We start from the raw sequence: 15,565 nt of genomic DNA, 5'->3' as shown, positions 1-15,565 counted from the left end.
CTACTAGTGCTACTACTACTACTGTTAAGGGGAAAAAATCAAAATCATGCAATTCAACTATGGGCTCAGTCTTGTTCTTTAACAGTGACCTAGCAAGTTTTTCTAATGCCTGCCATGCTGATTTATATTCTGCGGGGACTTGTGAAATAAAAATGTTAAAGATTAAACTTTAACCTACCCTGTCAAAGAGTGCAAAAAGTTGTCTCAAGACATCTGAAACAGGCAACTTCAAATACTCTGCAAATTCTTCAATTCCAATTCTTCCTCCTTTTGAGGAACTTGCAATAGCGGCATACTCATCCAAATGCTTTCGAATTCCATCCCAATCCAATCTAAACAAAGAGTTATGAAGACACGTTATTAGCCCTTCACAACCCACATGGACATTTTGTGAGTGCTATTTTATTCATGTGTCTGTGTTTGAAGTGTTAATATCTGAAAAGGAGAATAAAATGAATTATTTTAAAGCACATATTGGATATGATTAGACTTCTGATTTTTTTTAAGAGTATTAGCATAACTGTAATTATCCCAAGTATCTGAGAGAAAGAAAAGTAACTGGGAGGATGAGCAATGTGGTAGGATAATAAATGATTCCTGAGAAGAAAACAAGGACTCACATTTTAATCTAAATAGTACTTAGTAAGTCAACAATACTTACTGAGTTGTTTTAAAAAAAGATATAATTCTTGCTTTCAAGGTGTTTTCCAGCTGATAATGGGCTCACATTTCACAAAACGTTGTGATGGGGGATTCATTAGACTATGCACACTTCCTCCAATGTTGGTTATAAAAAACTTTAAAACCCTGGAAAATATACTGTGGCTTATATCACATCCTATAGAATTAAACAGGTGACTTAACACATACTTCTACATCTAAGTTCATTGACTAACTAAAGTTTTCATATCTATAGGAATATTGTAAAAATATAATATCACAACATTGTTATGTAGAAGATATAAATAGTATTTCCTACATCAATTATCAACAAATATTCTTTTTAAATCTTATTTATTTATATGTGGCTACGCTGGGTCTTTGTTGCTGGACTCAGGCTTTCTCTAGTTGTGGTGAGGGCGGATGCTATTCTTCATTGCGGTGCCTGGGCTACTCATTGTGGTGGCTTCTCTTGTTGCAGAGCATGAGCTCTAAGGCACATGGGCTCCAGAGCTCAGGCTCAGTAGTTAATTGCCCGCGTGCTAAGTTGCTCCTTGGCATGTGGGATCTTCCCAGACCAGGGATCAAACCCATGCCCCCTGCACTGGCAGGCAGATTCTTAATCTAGACCACCACAGAAGCTCCCAAAATATTTTTTTTTTTATTTTTGAACTTTAATACAGTAACTGGTTCTGCAGCTCCCTCCAAGAGAGGATGCCAAGGTCTACTGAAGTAATAAATTCTGCAGATCCCTGATGCAGCTGAAAACAATGAACTGTAATCAGAGAGGGATGAGGAAGCTACACCTTCATACCATGAACTACAAAGGGAATGTTCTAAACAGTCTTAAACTAGATCATAAAATCACAAAGGAGTATTTTGCCTTAAAAAAAAAAAAAATTATGTGCCCAGAAGGAGAAGGTTGATCTAGGGAAGTATTTAAAATGTAATGATGATCAGAGTTGCTACTCTGCAAGTCAATTCCTATTTCACATGAGAAGTTCTGACCACCTCATGCCAGTACCATATAACTGTGCCATCCTTCTCTTTTTTTATATAGACCATTTTTAAAGTTTTCATTGAATTTTTAGAATATTGCTTCTGTTTTATGTTTTGATTTTTTGGCTGTGAGGCATGTGGGATCTTCACACCCCAACCAGGGGTGCACTCCAACCCCTGCATTGGAAGGCAAAGTCTTCACCACTGGACAGCCAGGGAAGTCCCTACGCCATACTTCTCATAAGAAGGTGGCAGGACTGACTGACTGCTCTGAGCCGTTTCTGAGTAGAGAGGCAGATTTGTGCTGACCCATGTTTACTATCTCTTGTTCTCCCACTACTAACAAACATTTCTGAAGTAGCATTTCTTTAAAAAACAAAATTGTATAAACTAAATGGCTTTCCTAATAAACACCATGTAGGTTCTAGAGCTAGGCATTAATGAAACCAGAGAAAATAAACATACAGGATTTCAGATCTCTTTCAGACACCTTTAGGAAAGTGTGGTGATTTAAAAATATGCTTACTTCAATTTCCGGCTGATTTTGGTAAATTCCACCAACCCAGCTTCCATAGGCAGTGTCAACTGGCCAGCTGAAATCATCAATCTGCAGTCTTCGTAGGTGTGATCTGTTACTGGAATTTTCAGAGCTCTATAAAGTATTAAAAAGCAAACAAATTCAACTTTTTTAAAAAGGTGATGATTTTTCAGTAAGCTTGAATTGGTCAACAAACAGTAAATGGAAAAGTATTTACTACCTTTTGAACCAGTGGCTTTGGCTTGTTATTGCCAAAGACACATATTTCTTTACTTCACAGATTTACTGTGGCCCAAGTCAATCTCCTCATGTCTGTGTGCTCTGCCAGTTCACCAGTTTTGTGTTTTGACTACAATGATAATAGTAGTTGACTTCAGTCCATGGAAAGTAATGAGAAAACTTAAGTTCAAGACTCTATGGAGTCTTTTACCAGCTGTGGCACTTTTGGCACTTAACCTAAGCCTCACTGTTCTCACCTGTGCGTAGAATAGTCACTTCCTCCACTGGGTTACTGTGGGCTTCCTTAGTGGCTCAGTGGTAAAGAATCCGCCTACAATGCAGGAGATGGCTGGAGCCACGGGTTTGATCACTGGGTCAAGAAGATCCCCTGGAGAAGGAAATGGCAACCCGCCATTTCCTTAAATAACCCTGGTTATTTCCTTAAAATAACCCTGGTTATTTTAAAGACCAACTAAGAATCCCTATGGACATGCTATTTAAACAGATAAATGACACCTAGATATTATAAGTGAATAGTTTATACAGATCACTAGTCATCTGCATTTTTTCATCTTTTAAGTTTGAAGATTGTCTTCTTGCTACCCAGCAATCTTCAAAAAATACTGAACAGAACTGATAATAAGATCATATTTCTTACAAAGCTAAACACCCTCCATCCTTAAAGAGGTGCACAACTCCAACTACCTCCCTCCTGCTCAGAGATCTACTAATAGGGAACCAGACTTGGCAAAAATACATATTAACAAGAACTTGAAAAGACACTTGAGTGACAAGAAGAACACCTGTGCAGTACATAAATTTCCTGCAGATCCCTCTTGGCTAAAGTTTTACTCACACCTATTCAGTGACAATCATAACATTATGTCATCAGCTGTTATTTGATTTTGCTGAATCATGGCTAAGAACATTAAATTTTCAATGAATGCAATATGAATAAACATTTTTTTCTTACCTGCAACTAAGCTGTTTTGATTAATAACTATTTGGTGTAAAAAATATGAAGAATTAAAAAACACTTCAGGAATTATAACAGTGAACAGAACAAAACAGTCAAGAACTTGGGCTTTGGTAACATGAAGTATGGCTCTGAATCCCAGTCAAGAGACTCTCACTTCCCTGGTGGCTCAGTGGTGAAGAACCTGCCTGCCAATGCAGGAGACCCAGGTTCAAGCCCTGGGTGGGGAAGTTCCCCTAGAGAAGGAAATGGCAACCCACTCCAGTATTCTTGCCTGGAAAATCCCATGGACAGAGGAGCCTGGCGGGCTACAGTCCATGGGGTCGCAGAAGAGTTGAACCTGACTTAGTGATGGAGCATGCATGCCAGAGACTCTCACTATCCACCATGGTCTTGAACAAAACACTTTGCCCTCAGAGCCTCTGTTCCTCACCAGTCTCAGAGCTGCTGTGAATATTATGTTACATAACACAAGTAAATGGTCTAGCATAGCACTTGGTAAATATTTATTGGTGGTCGACCACCATGACTTACTTTGACTTGGCTCTTTACCATTTCAAATGCATTCAACAAATACTTTCCTACTTGACTCTCATAATAACCAAAACCATGAGAAAGGCCAAGCAAGGATTAGAACTCCCACTTTTACACATGAGGAAAGGAGCCTTGGAGGGAACTTGTCCAAGCTTGTGCAACTAATTGAGGTCTTTCTTGCTCTTTTTTTTTTTTTTTTTGGTCACCCTATGCAGCATATGGGATCTTAGTTCCCCAAACAGGAATTGAACCCGCACCACCTGTGCTGGAAGCATGGTGTCCTAACTACTGGACCACCAGGGAAATCTGCTTCCTTATTCTTTATCCAAGGCCCTTCTACCTCCATGCCTCCAAATCCAGGAAAAGGATGCTTAAACAAATCCTTCCTCTGTTTTTAGGCACACACAAAAAAATGTTTTTAGACATTTCAGGAAGCCAAAATAACTCATATAAATTATGTCATTTCCTTATACTTATCTTCCTTCCTAACTTTTGGACATAAGCTACTATGAAAACACAAGGGAAGAGGGAAGAAAACAATATCAAAGCAAATTTTGTAGCTGCTCAAGAAACTAGGTAAATCAACTACATGCTGGGACATACAGTAACAAAACTTTTTCAGCCAAAGACTTAGACATTTTTTTTTTGAAAATAAAGTTAGTTTCCTGTGAAGTATTAATATATATAATATACATAAACATATTGATATAATGTATATAATCTTGTTTATAATGCCAAATTCAGCTATGAAGCTAAATTCAGAGTTCTCATTGCATTTTCACTAAGAGAATAAATACAGCTGGTTTATTAGCTCCAAACCCACTGCTGGACATGACTGAGGGAGGTGGTGCTGGGAAAGCGTGTACACACCTGGAGGGCTCTGAGACTGCCTGGGTGGTGAGGACAGTATTGGGTTGGCAAAAAAGTTCATCAGGGTTTTTGAGAAAAAATGAACTCAATATAACACTCTTTCATTATAGGAGGAGAGGTAATTTATATAATCAGAAGAGCAATCAGTTAAAACTCCTTGATGTGCAGGAAAACACTTGGCTTATGTTTTGCAGTTTCTAAATCCTAAATTATAGCCATCCCCTTAGTGAGGGTGACTTTTCCCCTTTTTTAGGCAGCTAGTGCATTCCTTGCAGACTTTTTCCTTTTCAGTGCTGTAATCATTTATGCCTTTGAAACACCCAACCTCAGCAGCTACATGGAGGCCGAGAGGATAGAAGGTGGGTCATGGCATGAACGGCTCAGACCATCTTTGGCTGATGGTGACAGGCCAGGTTGGGGGAATCCATCCTTTAGAAGTCACTGGCTGGTTTCTTCTGGGTCATGTACCCTTCCTGCTCCCATTCTGGCAGAGGCATGTTACCAATAGTTTGGGGTTACATCTGGGAAAATATTTATAGACTGTCTTACTGACTACATTCCTGGGCACGTTCTTTTTCCTTACCAAAATGAGTTGGGGAATGAGGCCCTCAGAAAGAAAAAACAAAAACTTCAAACAATAGTAAATGTCATTTACCAATAATTTAAAAACTATTTACTGATTACAATCACATATAGATACTTACTCTGCCATTACATTCCGGATTGTACTGGCAAAAAGGACAGGATCACTTCTTTCTTCATCACTTGGTACTTGAACAGGCATAAACTGAAAGGCAAATAAACCTTTCCATTACAATTGTGAGGCCTAATACTTTAATTGCTAAATAAATTAGTTTATAAGCTGTCATTATATGAAATCCCCTGCCTTTCTAGCACACAGGTTACAAGATAAAATGTAAAGAACACACTGTGCTTGGACTCAGGAGATGTGAATTCAAGCTCTGGGTCTTTCTGTATGTTAACTATTATGACCTTTAAGTTTTCTGAACTGTCTCCTCAACTCTAAAAAGAGGGCTATGATCACCCACATCCCTGGTTGTGGTGAGGATGAAATGAGTCAATGTCTGGAATTCTGGAAGTCATAAAGCTGAAACTGCTCAGATCTTATTCTCAAAGCTGCCTTTTCTCCCACCCAGCCTTTGTGTTTGAAAATGTTATTAGGAGTAGCACTTTGTTTTTTGCAGTTTATCTTCTCCATCCATTCCTATATCAATCATACTTTATCACTTGATCAAATTTTGTTTTATCATTTCTTCTGCTTGTTTTTTAACCCTATGTGGGCTTTCTATCTTTTGTCTAACATCATGTTTTCCTTTATCATTTTAAATTTTACTTTTTTTCTCCACGTGATATTCTGTGATACCTCATTGATACTGTCCTTGTTTTTGATTATAGTCTTCTAACATTAACAAGGTTCTGGTACTGTATTTAAGTCATTTTAGATTTTTTGAGCACCTACTATGTATCAGGTAAGAACAGGACCCTAACTCCTGCTCTAAAGAAGATACATATCTTAATAGGGTAGACTGACACAACACACACTAACTATCATTACCCTTAATGATAGGGCTTAATTAACTTACTTAAAGTTATATAGGTCACATGACCAGGATTCAGCCCAAGGCCTGTCATACTTTACAACTCTCCTGGAGTATGAGCATGAGTGACAGGAAATGATTAATTTGGTCAAGGGGCTGGAAAAAGCAATCAAAGAGGTTTTACAGAAAAGCGAACACTTGATCTTGAGTTTTTGAGGATAAGCATGATCTTGTCAATAGCTGCCGTTGCTAAGTCGCTTCAGTCGTGTCCAACTCTGTGCAACCCCATAGACGGCAGCCCACCAGGCTCCCCCGTCCCTGGGATTCTCCAGGCAAGAACACTGGAGTGGGTTGCCATTTCCTTCTCCAATGCATGAAAGTGAAAACTGAAAGTGAAGTCGCTCAGTCGGCCCGACTCTTGGAGTGGATAACCAAAGGGGAAGAGGCTCAGAGTTTTTGAGCAGTAACTTCGGTGGCAGGGAGTGGATAACCAAAGGGGAAGGGGCTCAGAGCAGGGAGGAGCCCTGGAGACAACTGCAATCAACGTGAGTGATGGTAATAACATGAGCAGAGGGAGGGAGGATATAGAGGCCAGAATGGACCCAAGGGACATTTTTAGGATAAAATGGACAGAAATCATAGGATAATGTCACTTTACTTCTCACATTTTTTTTTTAACATCCTCTCCAAGAGGACAATGTCACAGTGCGGAGACAGCATGGGCCTGGGTTGACGCCTTGGCTCTGCTATGCGAGATCCTGGAAAAGTCATTTAGCCTTTATAGGCCTCAATTACCTCTAGTGTCAAAGGAAAAAAATTGACTAGATTCCGTCCTTTTCAACTGGACTTCTAAGTCTAGCTTTTCACTTAGTACCCAGTCATTCTTTAAGCTGGAAAAATAAACTAAGCCACCAGAGGTCCCCACATCACTTATATATCCAGAGCAACAAACAATGCAAATAAATATTTCCAAAAGTTCCCTCCATCATGTTCAGGTTAAAATCTCTTACGGTTGCTTAGGATAAAATCCAAGGGAGAAAACTATGTTAAAAGAGATGTTCACAGAAAAACTAACAAAATAATATGATCAATTAAAATTTTAAATTGTCGAATAACTATTCATTTTTAAAAAGCCAAAGGATCATTTATAATACACTTGATTGGTGGGTCATAAAAGCACATATTGAAAACCCTAAAAAAATAAATTGCTGTTACACTGCTAACCGAACACAATACAATGAACTATGAGTTTGGTTGCTTTTAGTGCTGGAAGTATTTTCCACAAAAACAAATTCCACTGAGAGTCCAAAATAATTAACAGTCTGGATTTGACACTCATAGGTCTTGGAGGCCCCCAACCCTTCTGAAAAGCCATTCAGTGGAAATTCTAATAAGTCACTTCTCCTTGGAGAAGACTTTGTCCTCTATATCACATTTCCAATTTGTACAAAGTCATTCAACGTTCACTGCATTAACATATCTTTTATTTGGAAGGAAGATCAGCCAGAGAGAGGGTAACATGATTGCCATTATCTATCACTGAACCCTAATACACACCTAAATACCCCAGTGACCCCAACCACAAATTTTCTACCACAAAGTTTCTACCTTTATCTTCTCTTGCTATCCTCAGTATCCACACTGATGGCCTATCTTGATTTCACAGCCCCTTCACCTGGCCATAGATACCCTTCTCAACCCCGCCTTGGCCATTCTGACAAGGTTTTCCATGAGACTTTCTCATTATCTATCAGTGTTTACTCCTCCCTTAACCTAGTCATGCAGAAACTCCAAGAACCTGATGGTCTCTCTCAGCACCTATTCATCCCTCTCTATCCACCCCCTCCTGGCAACATCTGTCTGCCTGTCTACACTGGACTTTGGGAGTCAGACACTTCTATATGACCTTTCTGTCACCTAAATCTGCCACTCCCGCCATATGCAGGGTGCTAATCACATGCTCAGTCACCTCTCCTGATCCTGCCTTCCTACTCCTGTTAGAGAGTGATGCTAACTGAGAGATGCTCAGCAAAGGTACAAAACCTCATTGGCTGAGGCTACTACAAACTCATGTTCAAGTCCTTGGAGCTGCTTGAAAAATTATGTAATTTCTCAAGGTGACCATGCTGGCTCCAAATATAAAAGTACTTTTTTGGGAATTCCCTGGCAGTCCAGTGGTTAGGATGCCACACTTCCACTGCAGGGGACATGGGTTCAATCCCTGGTCAGGGAACTAAGATCCCACATGCTGCAATGAGACAAAAAATTTTTTGGTTTATTATATTGAAGATCTTTTATCCTTCTAGTTTGTGCAGGTGGGCCAAAATATGTGATCTTAACACCAAGTCTATTTTTTTTTTTTTATTGTCGATGTGATGGGTGAGGATCAAGTTATTTAAATCGAACCTCACTGGTACTTGGAAGTCCTCTTATATCCCTCTTTGACCTGCTGCCGTCCTATTTTCCTGTTTCAAACATGGTCCTTGTGTCTCAAGTTGCAATTCCACTTTCATTTCAATGACACTTCATTTTCAACTTTAGAAAGAAGACAGTGAAGGAGTTCAGGACATGCCACACCAAATATGCCTCTTAGATATATTGATTATTTTAAGCTGAAGACACTTAAAAACAGCAATGGAGGGAGGGGCTTTCTCTAAATTCCCCTTATCTGCCTATGACAGATCTTACAAAAAGAACTTAATTGTCCTAAATCTCCTCCTAGGGAGTTTCATCATACAGGCAAGACTGACTCTCATCAGAGGGGAGGAGACCAGAAGGCAACATCATACCCAGACAAACTTTATCACACACCATCACATCTCCCATCTCTTCTAAGAGCCTACTGTTCTTTCTTAAAAATCATTTATTCTCCCCTAAGTGGCCTATGCCCTTCCCTCCCTTGCTTTCATTATTAATAATAAGGTATGCTGCTGCTGCTGCTGCTGCTAAGTTGCTTCAGTCACGTCTGACTCTGTGTGACCCCATAGACGGCAGCCCACCAGGCTCCCCCATCCCTGGGATTCTCCAGGCAAGAACATTGGAGTGGGTTGCCATTTCCTTCTCCAATGCATGAAAGTGAAAAGTGAAAGTGAAGTCAATCAGTTGTGTCCAACTCTTCGTGACCCCATGGACTGCAGCCTACCAGGCTCCTCTGCCCATGGGAAATAATAAGGTACTCAAATCTCACTTTTTTTGGGTATTCACTTTTTATCCCCTGTGATGCCCTTGTGCATACCATATGGAAAGTTAATAAATCTGTATATATCTTTTCTGCTGTTAATCAGCCTGTTGTCAGTCTATTTCATAGACCCAGGAATCGAACCTGGATAGGTAGAGGGAAATCTCTCCTCCCCTAGAGCATCCCGTGTGAACTTCAATTCACTTTCCCACTGCACCTGAGATAGGCTCCCCAGGTCCATTCCCCTCCTCACTGCAATCTTCTCTCCTCCCTTACTCTATTTACTCTGTACCATTTCGACCCAGACGAGGAGGAGGTCAGAGTCTAACTGGACTGCTTCCCACACTAGCATCCTTTGTACTTTTGGTCCCAAAAGTACCTCCTCAAGGGCCTTAGACTCCACACAAGATTAAGCCCCAATTCTCCCAAGCATTGTTTAAGGCTCTCTGTTACCCAGAGCCAGTCTTTTGCATGAATACTCTGAACCAGTAAAGCTGGTTTATTCGTTATTTAATGACCACATGAGCGCATTCCTTTCTATTAAATAAATGATGACAAGAGGAAGATTGATTAGTAATGATACTACAATCAATCTTTTCCTCCTCTAAGTAACAGAAAAGGATTTTAACAGATGAATCTTAAGAAATGTGCAGTTCTTTGAAATAGTGCCATTTGCAGAGATGTAGATAGACCTAGAGCTTGTCATACAGAGTGAAGTAAGTCAGAAAGAGAAAAACAAACACCATATAATATCACTTGTATTTGGGATCTAGAAAAATGGTACAGATGAACTTATTTGCAAAGTTTGCAAAGCAAAAATAGTCATAAGCATTGGACCACCAGGGAAGCCCCTTGCGAGAGTCTTGAGCCATGGTGCGCATATACTTAGTGCCTGGTGGGCCTCTGGGATACATTTTGCAATTACAGCCCACCAGTGAGGGATTCAGAGAAGGCGACGGCACCCCACTCCAGTGCTCTTGCCTGGAGAATCCCACAGACGGAGGAGCCTGGTGGGCTGCAGTCCATGGGGTCGAGAAGAGTCTGACACAACTGAGCGACTTCACTTTCACTTTTCACGTTCATGCATTGGAGAAGGAAATGGCAACCCACTCCAGTGTTCTTGCCTGGAGAATCCCAGGGACGGGGGAGCCTGGTGGGCTGCCGTCTATGGGGTTGCACAGAGTTGGACACGACTGACGTGACTTAGCAGCAGCAGCAGCAGTGAGGAATTAACATATTCAAAAGTCATAAAGTAGCTAGGAGTCCCCTGGGTGAAAGGCAGACTCATAAACTTCAAATTACAATTAAAATAAGAATTTGGGCTTCCGGGTGCGCAGTGGTAAAGAATCCATCTGCCAGTGAATGAGATGCAGGTTTGATCCCTGAGTTGGAAGACTCCCTGGAGAAGGAAATGGCAACTCACTCCAGTATTCTTGCCTGGGATCCCACGGACAGTGGAGCCTGGTGGGCTACAGTCCATGGGGTCACAGAAGAGTTGCACACGACTGAGCAACTAAACAACAACAACAAAAACAAGAATACCCAATTTGAACTCCACAAATTTCCATCTTCAATTCTTACACCTCAAATCCCTACCTATTCAGCTGTTTTCAACTGGTTGAAAGCTGTTTTGAGTGTGAAGTCATCGAACAAAGGATATATTCTTTGCTTTGCAGAAAATATTATCTGAATGGTCTAAGAACTGGTAGGAGGATGCAAATGCTGTAATTGAAAAGAAAGAAAGCGAGCCCCGACCCAGAAAGGAAATGTGGTAACAATGGTCAGGGCAAAAGCACGAGGAATTTGCATACCTCTGTTGTAACAGAATTTGACCACTGATACGTGTGCTAGACGAAAGAAATGAACAGTTCTGTGTGCATTTCCACACCTACTGCCAGATCTTAGCTAAAGAGGGGTAACTTAAGAGGAAGGAACTCTATATATAGTTATATAGTTATAGGCTCCTCTGTCCATGGGATTTTCCAGGCAAGAACACTGGAGTGGGGTGCCATTGCCTTCTCCAATATATAGTTATATAGTTATATATATAGTTATAGCTATATATATAGATGAGCTTCCCAGGTGGCTCAGTGGTAAAGAATCTGCCTGCAATGCAGGAGACCTGGGTTTGATCCCTGGGTCAGGAAGATCCCCTGGAAAAGGAAAAGGCAACCCACTCCAGTATTCTTGCCTGGAAAATCTCATGGACAGAGGAGTCTGGCAGGCTACAATCCATGGGATCACAAAGAGCCAGACATGAATGAGTGACTTCTCACACACATATATAAAAACAGTATCTCTGAATTTGCAGGGAAGATAGTATGGCTGTTTTATGTTTGGGTTTTCTTTTCCTTTTTTGATTAAGAAAACAGGGCTAGCTATCTGAGAAGCTATTCAAGAAGGAAGAGCAGTGCTCAGAGTACTTAGAAGTAATAAGATATTTCTTCCCAACAAGGTTTCCCAAAATGCTATTCTATGGAACACTGGTTCTAGGAGCTTTCCAGAGAGAAAAGGGGTTCAGTGGTCAAACATTTCAAAGGCACTGAGAAGTCTCAGAAAAAGAAATCTGATTAATTTGCTTCTCCTCATACTTTCTAAACTTATTAGGATACAGATGAATAAATTTGTATATATCTTTTCCGCATTAATCTGCTTGTTGTCAGTTTATTTCATAGACTCAGGAAATTGAACCTGTTTCTCTAGAAACATCTAAGATCTAGTGTTTTCTGGTCACATGGAAAGATATTGAGCTGGTTTAAAAGTGGGGAAGTGTGACATGTAATTAATAAACAAGTATTTTCATGGCAGGCAAGCAACTTGCAAGTCTCAAGAAAATTTCATTGTAGTCAAACTCACTCTGACATAATTTGAGCTCCTACAACATTTGGCATTATTGACATCTAAATGGCTGAATAACCAAGCTATCCAACAAGGTAAAATAAGATTCTTATAACTTAAATTCCACAGTCTTGTCACTTAGAGCACTGGCCCCCACTCAGGACTCTGAATTACATATACAAACTTAGGGTTTTCATTACAAAAGCTGTGCATGCAATTGGAAAATCCAAGCAAAAATCTGGAGAACCACTATTGTGATCCTCTATTCAGAAGCTACTTAAGGGTATCACCAAAGCCAACAAGATTCTGAACTCAAAGGCCCATTATTCCATGTCATCCCTAGAAACTAAGCAGAGTTCTTGGAATCAATCTTCAAAGTCTTAAAAATCTGGTCAGAATTTTCAGAACATTCTAATTACTCCTCCACTCCCCACCTGCCACTGTCACTGAACGTGAAAAAGTGTCCTGTGAATGATGATATGAGCTACCTTTATGGCTCTTCTGCCTTAATGGCTCACATAACACGATTTCTTCAGGTTTTCCATGTACAGACTATTCTAAAAATGAGAGTTTCTGACTCTGTACCTCTCTCACAATCTCTCAGATTTCACGGAACATAAATCTTCAAGAAGCTGAGGGGTTCCACCAGCTACTGTAGCTCCTTTGGTCAGGATGTGAAGGCTTATCATGAAACTTGGCAGAGGTCAGCATTCAGTTCAGTTCAGTTGCTCAGTTGTGTCTGACTCTTTGTGACCCCATGGACCACAGCATGCCAGGCCTCCCTGTCCATCACCAACTCCTGGAGTTTACCCAAACTCATGTCCATTGAGTCGGTGCCATCCAACCATCTCATCCTCTGTCGTCCCCTTCTCCTCCAGCCCTCAATCTTTCCCAGCATCAGGGTATTTTCCAATGAGTCAGCTCTTTGCATCAGGTGGCCAGAGTATTGGAATTTCAGCTTTAGCATCAGTCCTTCCAATGAACACTCAGGAATGATCTCCTTTAAGATGGACTGGTTGGATCTCCTTGCAGTCCAAGGGACTTTCAAGAGTCTTCTACAACACCACAGTTCAAAAGCATCAATTCTTCAGTGCTCAGCTTTCTTTATAGTCCAAATCTCACATCCATACATGACCACTGGAAAAACCATAGCCTTGACTAGACGGACCTTTGTTGGCAGAGTGATGTCTCTGCTTTTCAATATGCTATCTAGGTTGGTCATAACTTTCCTTCCAAGGAGTAAGTGTCTTTTAATTTCATGGCTGCAATCACCATCTGCAGTGATTTTGGAGCCCAAAATAATAAGTCTGACGCTGTTTCCACTATTTCCCCATCTATTTCCCATGAAGTGACGGGACCAGATGCCATGATCTTCGTTTTCTGAATGTTGAGCTTTAAGCCAACTTTTTCACTCTCCTCTTTCACCTTCATCAAGAGGTTCTTTAGTTCTTCTTCACTTTCTGCCATAAGGGTGGTGTCATCTGCATATCTGAGGTTATTGATATTTCTCCCGGCAATCTTGATTCCAGCTTGTGCTTCTTCCAGCCCAGCGTTTCTTATGATGTACTCTGCATATAAGTTAAATAAGCAAGGTGACAATATGCAGCCTTGATATACTCCTTTTCCTATTTGGAACCATTCTGTTGTTCCATGTCCAGTTCTAACTGTTGTTTCCTGACCTGCATATAGGTTTCTCAAAAGGCTGGTCAGATGGTCTGGTATTCCCATCTCTTTCAGAATTTTCCACAGTTTATTGTGATCCACACAATAAAGTCAAAGGCTTTGGCATAGTCAATAAAGCAGAAGTAGATGTTTTTCTGGAATTCTCTTGCTTTTTCCATGATCCAGTGGATGTTAGCAATTTGATCTCTGGTTCCTCTGCCTTTTCTAAAACCAGCTTGAACATCTGGAAGTTCATGGTTCACGTATTGCTGAAGCCTGGCTTGGAGAATTTTGAGCATTACTTTGCTAGCATGTACGATGAGTGGAATGTGTGGTAGTTTGAGCATTCTTTGGCATTGCCTTTCTTTGGGATTGGAATGAAAACTAACCTTTTCCAGTCCTGTGGCCACTGCTGAGTTTTCCAAATTTGCTGGCATATTGAGTGCAGCACTTTCACAGCATCATCTTTCAGGATTTGAAAGAGCTCAACTGGAATTCCATGACCTCCACTAGCTTTGTTCGTAGTGATGCTTTCTAAGGCCCACTTGACTTCACATTCCAGGATATCTGGCTCTAGATGAGTGATCACACCATTGTGATTATCTGGGTCATGAAGATCTTTTATGTAAAGTTCTTCTGTGTATTCTTGCCACCTCTTCTTAATATCTTCTGCTTCTGTTAGGTCCATACCATTTCTGTGCTTTATTGATCCCATCTTTGCATGAAATGTTCCCTTGGTATCTCTAATTTTCTTGAAGAAATCTCTAGTCTTTCCATTCTGTTATTTCCTCTATTTCTTTGCACTGATCACTGAGGAAGGCTTTCTTATCTCTCCTTTCTATTCTTTGGAACTCTGCATTCAAATGGGTAAATCTTTCCTTTTCTCCTTTGCTTTTCACTTCTCTTTTTTCACAGCTATTTGTAAGGCCTCCTCAGACAGCCATTTTGCTTTTTTGCATTTCTTTTTCTTGTGGATGGTCTTGATCCCTGTCTCCTGTACAATGTCACGAACCTCTGTCCACAGTTCATCAGGCACTCTGTTTATCAGATCTAGTCCCTTAAATCTATTTGTCAGCATTAAAAGGAATAAAAAGATAGGAGTGAGTAATGAAAATATGGCCAATCAGGGTGGTGACATGTTGGAAATTCCCAGAAGCTAGGAAGTTGTGCTTCCTAACACAAGTTTAAGGGCTAGTTCTGACAGCTTGGGTTTAGATACACAATTTGCAAAAGAACAGGGCTTATTTTCAAGGTGGCAAACTTAACTTCCAATCTTTCTACATCTGGTCTCTCCAGACTGAAAATTCACTATGATAAGAAAGGCCAAACCACAAGTTTCAAGGCTACATTTTGAACCACTTACCTCAACTTCCACCCTTGTGAAGGGCTGGCACCAAGTAAGCACACAAAGTTGAATGCTGAGGAGAAAAGAGAGAAAGCCATTTTTATGTGGTACTACCTAAAGTTGCTCAACCATCCTTTCCTGACAAACAAGCAACGTTTGTCACTCTTTGTACGTACTCTGCATTTAT

The 15,565-nt window shown here is 40.5% G+C and overlaps 1 protein-coding gene across 2 annotated transcripts in view; it reads right to left on the bottom strand.

The window, feature by feature from the left end:
* Positions 1–15,565, bottom strand: part of LPCAT2 (lysophosphatidylcholine acyltransferase 2) — a 67,696-nt gene that overhangs the window by 35,317 nt on the left and 16,814 nt on the right. Inside the window, exons 8-11 of one of the 2 annotated variants that reach the window (XM_061387235.1) lie at positions 15,397–15,451; positions 5,501–5,583; positions 2,186–2,311; positions 179–332 (exon numbers count right to left, since the gene is read on the bottom strand). In XM_061387235.1, coding sequence (XP_061243219.1) covers positions 179–332; positions 2,186–2,311; positions 5,501–5,583; positions 15,397–15,451 — 418 coding nt within the window. The remainder of the gene's footprint in view (positions 1–178; positions 333–2,185; positions 2,312–5,500; positions 5,584–15,396; positions 15,452–15,565) is intronic. The other variant, XM_061387236.1, reaches the window with a different exon arrangement.

This window comes from Bos javanicus, chromosome 18 (assembly GCF_032452875.1).
Source record: "Bos javanicus breed banteng chromosome 18, ARS-OSU_banteng_1.0, whole genome shotgun sequence".
Taxonomy (NCBI): Eukaryota; Metazoa; Chordata; class Mammalia; order Artiodactyla; family Bovidae; genus Bos; species Bos javanicus.
Note: the sequence above shows the minus strand (reverse complement) of the source record. Positions and strands in the feature narration are given on the sequence as shown.